This window comes from Syngnathus floridae, chromosome 8, assembly GCF_059516105.1.
Source record: "Syngnathus floridae isolate MCC-2025c chromosome 8, RoL_Sflo_1.0, whole genome shotgun sequence".
NCBI lineage: Eukaryota > Metazoa > Chordata > Actinopteri > Syngnathiformes > Syngnathidae > Syngnathus > Syngnathus floridae.
Window position 1 is genome coordinate 1,619,260 of NC_142420.1, and position 10,029 is coordinate 1,629,288.

General features: G+C 45.9%; 2 protein-coding genes across 2 annotated transcripts; both read left to right on the forward strand.

The window, feature by feature from the left end:
* The first annotated feature begins 15 nt into the window (after positions 1-15).
* On the forward strand, positions 16-2,380 carry rmp64 (ribonuclease MRP subunit p64). The gene is made up of 9 exons (XM_088382146.1): positions 16-132; positions 311-465; positions 537-625; positions 704-832; positions 901-975; positions 1,076-1,368; positions 1,543-1,604; positions 1,674-1,870; positions 1,945-2,380. Exons 1-9 carry the CDS (start codon positions 48-50, stop codon positions 2,234-2,236), a joined length of 1,377 nt encoding a protein of 458 aa, XP_088238272.1. The 5' UTR covers positions 16-47; the 3' UTR covers positions 2,237-2,380.
* A 214-nt stretch (positions 2,381-2,594) lies between these two features.
* On the forward strand, positions 2,595-6,628 carry LOC148393858 (ras-related protein Ral-B). Its single transcript, XM_088382149.1, has 5 exons — positions 2,595-2,761; positions 5,008-5,175; positions 5,248-5,456; positions 5,533-5,710; positions 5,785-6,628. The coding sequence occupies exons 2-5, from the start codon at positions 5,062-5,064 to the stop codon at positions 5,905-5,907; spliced, it is 624 nt and encodes a 207-aa protein (XP_088238275.1). The 5' UTR covers positions 2,595-2,761; positions 5,008-5,061; the 3' UTR covers positions 5,908-6,628.
* Positions 6,629-10,029: the final 3,401 nt, after the last annotated feature.

Below are 10,029 nucleotides of genomic sequence, written 5' to 3' on the forward strand. Positions count from 1 at the left end.
ACGCGTTTGCTATTGGCTGTCGCATTTCCGTGTTTTCTAGACGCAAAATGGCACGGGATCCCTGGAATAGGATAATTATTCCCATTCCTGCTGCTCTTTCCAGTGTCCGCGTAAACTTCACTACAGAAACAGGTTAGATATGTTGTTCGGATGCTATTTATGTTGTATTGTAAATCCGAACTAACCCATAAAAGCGGGTGTGTGGTGTCATGCGCATCACACGTGGGAGACACCTACTGTGCCTGTGTGTAAACATACAGTAGTGATTGTGCGTTTTGTGACAAAATAAATAAATAAATTGTGTTTCCAGACGTGATTGTGAGGAACCTGCTGACGGAGAACGACAACGTCCTCAAAGTGCTTCGGAGTACGTTTCTACAGACGGAGGTTCGAGTTCTGTACGCCTTGCTGTACAATCGCAACCATAGCGCAAGATCCAACAAAACCTTTCGAGTGCTAAAGCAGGTAAGGTCACGTGTGTGTGATGGTGGGCGTGGCAAACGAAAGTAAACATGCGTTGGATTGATGTCATGCAGGTGGCACAGTGCCTCAACAGACTGAAGGAGATGAAGCTGGATGATGCTCTGAAGGGTCTGACGGATTTGTGTCCCAATAGGATTCAACGGTAGACAGCCAGCAAAATCCGATCTTTAGATTTGCGCGGCGGTGTCACTGAAATTTTTGTTCTTGTGTCTCCTTCCAGAGATCTGAGCGTGAAGGCGGGCGAGGGCGATGTTCCCAGCCAGCCCTCGTTGGAGTGGCAGTGTCTCAAAGTGCTGGGAGCTGCTCAACTTATGAGCTGCGCAATGAAACACTGCAGCCGAGCTTTCCTGTATCCTTTCTTTTTGGCTTTTTGCTTTCTCCTCAGCGTCTCCACATTCCCTTAACCTTTTGCTTCAGCTTATCTAGGCAGCACATGAAATTCGAGTTCGTCGTCCTGAATGTGGTGATAACCAGTATGCTTAGTCGCTTCTGGTGAGTCACTTCTTTTTTTTTCTTCTTCAATAAATGCTTTTAGTAGATTTGATCGTCTGATGATTTACAGCAATTGTCCTCGTTGTTGGTTGGCCACCAGGGTTATTTTCAGAGGAATCCTGACCTGCCTGTCCACTCTCTACCAATATTTGTTGGAGCTGCGGGCAGAAGTGGCCCTCGCTCGGCCCATGCCATTCCTCACAGACTTCAACCTGCCCGCCAATATGGCCGACTTCCTCGGGCCTTCCGATGCGGCTTTACTGCTCACGAAACCAAAATCTGGTCCCCACGTCACCACTCACAAGCCAAAAGTGGAGAGACGGAAGGCCCCTGTCGGAGTTCAGAAGAGGACGAGGAGGGTTCGAGAAGACGTGGGTGTTGCTGTGCGGAGAGGTGCGACAAGTTTTTATCTGTGCTACTGGCGGGGCCACACGAGGTTGTGCACTCTTTCAACACATGTATGACCAAAAAGGAAAATGGCCACAGATAAGAGAGACAAACAGAGCAGCAAATTTAACCTTTGGCAGAGTTAATAGTAATAACGATTTCTAAAATCAATTTTTGCAGTGGTGTTACCTGATGCCAAAGTGGCGGCGCCTGTTCGAACCCTCAATCGGAGCACGGCGCAGGTATGTCACCAGGCAACATTCGCCGTTTCCCGGCTCCTTATCTGATCGACGTTCTTTCAACCCCTCAAGACGACAATCCTCCCGAGGAGGCAACGGGTGTTCCGGAGATGCACCGCCCGTGCCGCTACCTTCGAAGACATGGCCTGCTGTCTGGACAAAATGATCGTGTGGTGCAATTCCCAGAAGATGTCTCATATTAAACGTCGCTTAACCTTTTTGAAATTAAAGTGCCGGCAGATGAGAGGAGCTGAGGCGGCGGGTTACAAGTAAGGACGGCGGACGACGGCAGCGTACCTCCGGGCGTCTCGTCGAGTGACGTGCGATGCGTTTTCTTTTGCAGCGTGCGGAACAAGCTGCTGACGTTCAAGCGGGAAGCTGGCCGGGCTTTCTGCGGGGTTCGGAAGGCTCGACCCATCGCTGCCTGCCGGGGGCGGGGCCACCTAAGAGCGTCATTTGGGAGGAGACCGTTTTTTAGATTTTTAAAAATGAGACATAATGCAACAAGTAAAGTCAAGCCAAAGAGATGCGCGTCATCCCCTGACGATTGGATAAGCCGAACAATGGCGATGATGGTTAATTGTGACAGCCACGATGCCGACATTGATGACATTTTTGCCTCTGCTGGTCTGTGACGCGTTTTGAAATGTACTAGTCATTGCTTGCTTTTTTTTTTTTTTAACTATACACGGCAGCAAAAACACCGAACCTAGTGGAAGCAGCAGCATTCATGAAAAAAATGAAGCCATTATAAAGTCTCAAATGATTTTTGTGTGCAAGCTCTTGATTTGTTGATGTATAACGCTGCCAGAAATCAAGCATCATCTTTAATGGTGTTGCGTAGTATGTGCTTCTGACTCGCATTAGACCAGGGGGGTGTAGACTTTTAATATGGGACTCCTGTTCACTATGTGGCAGTATTGTGCTCCAATTGGAAGGCGAGGAAGGGGGAAAATGGAGAGGAAAAAAAAACCAACCAGGATGACGACTGTTGGCCGTTCGCGTTTGACATCCGGAAGGTGGGGCTTTCGCTTCTTGTGCCGTTTTTTTTTTTTTTTAATTTTACTTTTTTATTTTGACGGAACCAATGGTACGACATGGTACGTTAACCCCAACTTCCAGGTAGCATCGACCAAACCATAAATACAAATCCTGCATTGGTAAGTTGAGAATATTTAACAAAGCTTCTGGTTTTTATCGTTAGCTCCCGAGCTACCTCTCGGTGGTGTTATTACTACTTTACTAACCATATCTATTAGTCACTAACAAGTTTCCTCACTTTGCAACTCTCGTCATTAGAACAAGCGAGCGCTATTATGGTTTTAGTCACGTCGTTTATAATTTTATATGTTTTAAAGCAAAGTGGAGAATGATCGTCTACTTCTATTAACATCGAAGCTAACACAGCTAAAGCGTTGCCAGTATCCATCCATGCATCATTGGATATTGAAAGTCGAACAGTAGGCTTGCTGCCTTTTCTTTCCCCATCGTGGTGAATATTTGCTGCTCCAAAGTTTTCCTGCTGAGTAGGCGACACACCCAACCGTCCTCGTGATGTTCTTCTACGTCCACCGAACGGCCTTTCAACTGGTCCGCTATTATTCGTCGTAAGTCGAAGCGAAACTACCAAATGCTCACAACTGCCCAGGATTGCACTTGTGTGCATTTTGTTGTTAATTCCAGACACGTTAACTTCTGAATTTCATCAACTGTCGCTTTCAGCGTGAGGGCAAAACAAAAGCAGAGCATCATGGCAAAACAACGGAACAGTCACATCTGTTGATAGTGTCATCTGTTAACTGTCCTGTTTAACAGAATGCTAAACACGGATGTCCATGTCGGATGGCTTGGGTTCAAATTCTGCAAACAACCAGCGAGCTCCTGGACTTCAACTCATCTCCCTTAATTTTTGCTTGTTTAAGTGGTGAAAAGAAGAAACATACATGTGTCAGCGATTGTCTGTATTATGTCAACAGGGAGGGAGAACTGGTGTGTGTGTGTTTCCAATAGTTCCACTAACACTTCCACAGCTGGTTTTCTCGGGCCGAGCGAAAGAGATTGTGATCCAAACCCGGTGACGTCTTTCCTCACAAATTCCGGATAAATGTTTTGAAATCCCCACTGGGACTCCTCCCAAAACAAAAGTGGACCATGTCACAACTGCAAAGGGATGAGCAACGCCCCGTTTTCTTTCCCCTAACGGTCCATTTCACAGTTCTGACATTTTGCAGCTGCTGAGTTTTAATAGTTTGGTGGAGCCGATCAATGGATTGAGTTTCCTGGTGGCGGCTTTGGTCAAAGAACCCTCTGTTGACATCCCCTGCCTGGCATCATTTGTGTCCTTAGTATGCTGCTCTCGCTCCATTTCCGCCCGCCGGCTTTGGACCGTCCTTTCCAAGACGCTCATTTGCGCTTAATATCCGATTAATTCTTCTCCGGATGCTTGATTGGGTGAAGAGGCACAATCTGACAAGATTATTAGAAGTGCATTGATGAATAGATTTCTAGATGACTTTTGTTTTCACGTGGCCTGCTTTGGCAACACACGAACGGACGGTGTTGTTGTTCTTGTTTCCGTCCGCTTTCATCACAGTCAGCGGGGGGTCCTCCGCTCGTTGGATCCAAGCTCGAGTGGGAGGGAATGCTAGCCGCCCCTAAAGTGAGTCTTGATGAAATCCATGTTGTACACTTTGATGTATATTTCAGAAGCTCAAGTGGTCTCACAGCCCCCCCGCAACAGACCGTCTCGCTAATATGGGTCACTCAGTCCTAAATCCTATTTTGTCTTTTCCCATTGCTCAAACACTCAGGATGAGATATTTGGATAACTCATCGGGGCTTATTATACATGAAGTAATTATCATTATTTGCAGTATAACAAATGTCTTTATGTGGATGTGGAAGTGGGTCACGTTTGAATCATTTAGGCCGCCCCCCCCTCGCCTCCCATCCCCACCCCACCCCCAAAGCGTAAATGCCGAGTGGGACACATGCGGGCATCCTGTCCGTCAAGCCTTTCGCTGACCTGCTTTGTTGGCCAAGGCAGGAAGGACAAACTCACTTCCTGGTCTGATGATGTCACAACGGTCCTTATTAGTGTCTGTCATAAAATAAGAATACTCACAGGTATTTCTACTTGATCCTCCGACGCCCATGTTGGTGCGAAGATACGGAAAGGGGCTCGCAACTGGTGTCGTTTACAAGCCAATAAAAGAAGCTCTTTGCCCGACTCAGACCCAAGTCAGATGAAAGCAATCGACTCTCGGCTTGTAACAGTTATTGCGCAATGAGATTTCTTCCCGAAATCCGCCGCCGGCTTTGTCCGTTTACATCTCCTCAACCGACACGGAAGACGTCATCCCAATTTCTGAAAGGTGATTCTGAAATGTCCGCTTGTCATTGGCAGGTTGCGTCAAGAGCGAGGGGAAGTCTTGCGAGCTAGGCCCAGACCACTGCGACCATGGCGACGGGTAAAAGTAAAAACCAGAGTTCTCTCGCTCTGCACAAGGTGATTATGGTGGGCAGCGGCGGCGTGGGAAAGTCAGCTCTGACGCTACAGTTTATGTACGATGAGGTAAGTGGCCACGTTGGAGGCGGCGTCGAGCGGCTCCGTCGCACTTCAAATCACCTGTTCTGTCGTCGCCAGTTTGTGGAGGACTATGAGCCCACCAAGGCCGACAGCTACCGGAAAAAAGTGGTCCTGGACGGGGAGGAGGTCCAGATCGACATCCTGGACACGGCCGGCCAGGAGGACTACGCCGCCATCAGGGATAACTATTTCCGAAGCGGGGAGGGCTTCCTGCTCGTCTTCTCCATCACCGAGCACGAGTCATTCGCGGCCACCGCAGAATTCAGGTGCTGCTGCGGCATTTTTTTTTTTTTTTTCCGTGATTCATGTAATTGGGGCGCACTCAAACAAATGTGGCGGCAGGGAGCAGATCCTGCGCGTGAAGGCGGAGGAGGACAAGATCCCGCTGCTGCTGGTGGGGAATAAGTCGGACCTGGAGGACCGCCGGCAGGTGTCTGTGGACGAGGCCCGCGGGAAGGCCGACGAGTGGGCCGTCCAGTACGTCGAGACGTCCGCCAAAACCAGAGCCAATGTCGATAAGGTACGCGCGCTCACGCACGCACACACAACCTTGGCCCGACCTTTGCATGCCGAGCTTTTGTTGTTCCACGTCAGGTTTTCTTCGACCTGATGCGCGACGTCCGAGAGAAGAAAATGTCGGAGAACAACGACAAAAACGGAAAAGGCAAGAACAAGAAGAACAAGAAGAGCTTCAGAGAGAGATGCTGTCTCCTCTGAGATCCTTCTGCAACTTCATGACGCACAAACCAACCGTCCGGTTGTTGTCTTTTTGGGGCCATTCAGTCAAGTGCACATGTTTTTTTAGCCAGTACGAGTTCACGGGAAACTAAGCACGGATCCCGCCTGCCAAACGGCCACACTAAACTTAGTTTTGGGAGGGGGACGGAACTCAGAGACGCCGACTGCCATCGATGGCGACCGCCCGCCATCACGGTGCAGCGCTTGTTTGTTTTGAATTTTAATTTCTACATTAGCGGCTGTTTTCTCTTTTGACTACAAACTAACTCGATTGTCATTTTAAAGCAAATTGACAGCAAACCTAATATTGTCTTTTGTGATGCAATTGAAAAATAACCTGGTGAGAACATCCGTGGATGAAGTCATGAGTTGTTGTTTTTTTTTCTTTCCTGGTGCTTCTCCAATATTGATGTGATTGTAAAACCTTGCCACTTTTTCCAAAGTGCACGTCGTACTGTCCTTTTGCTACCACAGCTCATCTTTAGACGACTTTTCTTTCTTTGGAAGAACACGCACTACAGCAGATGTTGGGAGGTTGTCACTAAAAAAATATTCAAACTACTTGAACAGTGGCAGCGAGTTTCTTTTAAACACCTTCCTCCAACTAACATGCAACTTGTTTGCCCCCTCCCCATTCCTGCGATTGTTTTTATTTCTATCCTGTGAGCATTTCTAAATAAATGTGTTTTTATATACACTTTATTGGCTCTTCTTTTTTTTTTGCAGTCATAAGCAATTTGATGACATTGAATATTGATTCCCTGCATTCCAATGTTATGGATGCTCGTGTTATTAAAATGTGCCCTCAAAGCAGAAGCTGCTTTGTTTTTGTCCAACCCATTATTGTACTCCCAAGCTGACAGTGATAAAGTGCCATCCATTTGATGAAGCCCAGTCTTATCCCACATGGAGGAATTCTTTCTATCCACGCATTTGTGACAGTGTCCCCTGACAACGTGCAAACCAACCACAGACTTAAAGTATGACTGTGAGTCTCCAGCAACCAAAACATAGAAGTCATTAAGTCCCTTAGTCCCACGAAGGGGGTCGTTTGTGTCTTTTTTACTCAAAGGGGAATGTACATCGACCTAGATTAGCGATGCTCATGGTGTACCACCAGTGGTGATTTGTCGCCCTCTAGTGGTACAGGAAAAAACATACTAAATTCTGCATGACGTCAACACGGTTCAATCACACAATTTAACTGTATAATCTTGGTCATTTTACTTGAATTAATTACATTATATCAGTCATTAATCTAACGGTTGCAACCCTTCCCTACCAAAACCTGAATTTAAGTGTATTAAGTGTTAAGTATATTGAACCTATATTTAATTAAATTCGACCCATGCATGTTACAGTACTTATTTACTTATTTATTATTAATTCCACGAATACGCAACCTGAGGCCCAATGTACACCACCAGTGAACCCGATTCGCATTTTCCAGCATTTCCACTGGAGCAAGCCCCCCTGACGGGCACATTTCCCCGCTCGCTCGCCCGACACTACACCTCCGCCCCTCCTTCGCTAAGTAGACAGATTAGGTGGTCGGTTAAACTCACGGGACGGACGCCGCTTATTTGGAAAGATATGAAAGGGCAACGCGAGGCGGCCTAATGACCGATGCAGTGTCACCGGCATACTCCAAGGTCTTTAATCATTGTGCAGAGAGAAGGGGGGGGGGCACCCGTCCTCTGAGTAACCCTCATTATATCGCAGCTAATGTTGGAGATGAGGATGTTCAAGTGATAAAACACCATCACGCTCCTTCATTAGACGCAAAGAGAAACACACTCGGTGGAATTGCACTCGACCTGCGAGATAAATGCGATGGACAAGGAATAACTTCTATTTTTGCGACTGCTGCTGCGGTCTCTGAGGAGCAGCTTTTCACCTGTCATCCGCTAGATGGCAGTGTTGCTATTGCTTTTAGTCCAAACAGTCATTTTCGGCCTATCTCAGTGGCCCATCTCAGTGGCCCCACTGTGCTTATATTTGACTTATTTCTGCTCCTCCGCTAAGCTTCATTCACTGGTGAGGATTGGATTTAAGGGAATGGCAGTGATTCGATGTTATTGATCTTTTAAACAAAAACTTGGTTTGATTGAAAACTTTTTTAGAGTCTGGATGCTTATGTTCATTCATTTGGTAGGTCAAAGAAAGTATATTTTCCTGTTAGTACTATTATTGCCTAAAAATGTGCATGTGGCGGAGTGCAACCACACACGAGGAAAAATACAACAGTCAAAATGAGTCATAGAATTAAGAACAAAACTTTTATGTGGTTGACTCCAAGACTGAAAGAAACCAGGGAATTAAATACAAGCAGACTGATGAGACAAGAAACACCCAAATTGAAGGGAGCTGATTGGTTAACAAGGGAACAGGCAACAGGTGGAAACAAAACCTGAGGAAGACAAAAAAGTCACATAATTAAACAAGACAACATGAAATAAAATCAAATGGTCATGTGACATTTGCAAGCTGAATCATATGTCATTTTCAATGGATTGCAAGTGGAAAAAAGACAAAGAAAACATCAAATAAAGGGGTTAGTCATCAGTTGCATGATTGATAATGAACACAAATGCATTTAAAGGTTCAAAAGATGGTTTTTTTTCACTTGTAAAATCTCTCTGTGAAGGTATGACAGCCTTTTGACTGTACTGCAAAGATGTTTTGTGAGTCAAAGTTCTGCTTTGACTCACAAAACCACTGCTTCTTGTTAGATTTCTAACAAGTGAAATTAGAAGTGAATGGAGCTGGGCAAGCAAATGCAGCTTGTACCAGGAACTCAAAAGAACAAGCAGACTGATGAGACAACACCCAAATTGAAGGGAGCTGATTGGTTAACAAGGGAACAGGCAACAGGTGGAAACAAAACCTGAGGAAGACAAAAAAGTCACATAATTAAACAAGACAACATGAAATAAAATCAAATGGTCATGTGACATTTGCAAGCTGAATCATATATCATTTTCAATGGATTGCAAGTGGAAAAAAGACAAAGAAAACATCAAATAAAGGGGTTAGTCATCAGTTGCATGATTGATAATGAACACAAATGCATTTAAAGGTTCAAAAGATTTTTTTTCACTTGTAAAATCTCTCTGTGAAGGTATGACAGCCATTTGACTGTACTGCAAAGATGTTTTGTGAGTCAAAGTTCTGCTTTGACTCACAAAACCACCGCTTCTTGTTAGATTTCTAACAAGAAGTGAAGTTAGAAGTGAATGGAGCTGGGTTAGGGTTAGGGTTAGCAGCTTATACCAGGAACTCAAAAGACAGACTATGTACCGAAGTCAAATGACTTGTTTGGCATGCTCAAACATGGCCAATAAAAATTGTTGTATCTATCGAGACGCAACTAGGGACTAGAATAACCGAACAAGACGAGAACAGACAAGCAACTAGAAACACGACATGAGACGCAAACAACCCGACAGGAGTGAGGGGCAGACAGGACTTAAATACAAGACAGCTAACGAGAGGTAGGTGAGGGCGATCCCACTGATCAGGGCACAGGAGGGGAGGGGCGAGCACACAGACACGCCCCCCCCCAAACTATGACAAAATTAAAACAAGGAAATGAACTCTGACAGATCTTGACAACTCCTAAGACATCAAACTTGAATAACACGGCGTCTCATCTTTACAATACCGTTTGGATTTCAGATGTCGTGTAAGCTACATTGGAACTCATTTGCATCTAACTGCCTTTTTGTAAGCAACTTGAAGACTTTATTGAGAAATCAGAATCTTTTGGAGCTGTAGTCGCAAGTTTTGCAATTCCCCCGCACACAATTTGGTATTGTGCATTATTCAGTACTTTTGCTTCTCATCTGTCACATAGCGAGCCGAGTTTTGGGAGTTGTGACTAATGGATGCCGAAGCCTATCCTCCTAGGGCTCCGCTCAGCGGGGGCTGCAGTATGTGGCAGATGAGTCCCGCAGTGCTGGAAGACCAACAAGAACATCCCATCCCGTGTCCCCGTTCCTGTTCCATCCAGCGCATTCCGTCATGGGCCTTGTTCCCAAATGCGGTCACTTGATGCGTTCATGTCAAATTTGAACCCCGTCAAGGTTTTCAAATGCCATC

What these genes read in the sequence shown, in the direction of transcription:
- rmp64 (XM_088382146.1), top strand. Translation starts at nt 48, where the DNA reads ATGGCACGGGATCCCTGGAATAGGATAATTATTCCCATTCCTGCTGCT. An exon ending in CCTTTCGAGTGCTAAAGCAG is followed by an intron (nt 466 to 536) that starts GTAAGGTCACGT and finishes GATGTCATGCAG; the next exon opens with GTGGCACAGTGCCTCAACAG. An exon ending in GGGTGTTGCTGTGCGGAGAG is followed by an intron (nt 1,369 to 1,542) that starts GTGCGACAAGTT and finishes CAATTTTTGCAG; the next exon opens with TGGTGTTACCTGATGCCAAA.
- LOC148393858 (XM_088382149.1), top strand. Translation starts at nt 5,062, where the DNA reads ATGGCGACGGGTAAAAGTAAAAACCAGAGTTCTCTCGCTCTGCACAAG. An exon ending in GCGGCCACCGCAGAATTCAG is followed by an intron (nt 5,457 to 5,532) that starts GTGCTGCTGCGG and finishes ATGTGGCGGCAG; the next exon opens with GGAGCAGATCCTGCGCGTGA. An exon ending in CCAGAGCCAATGTCGATAAG is followed by an intron (nt 5,711 to 5,784) that starts GTACGCGCGCTC and finishes GTTCCACGTCAG; the next exon opens with GTTTTCTTCGACCTGATGCG.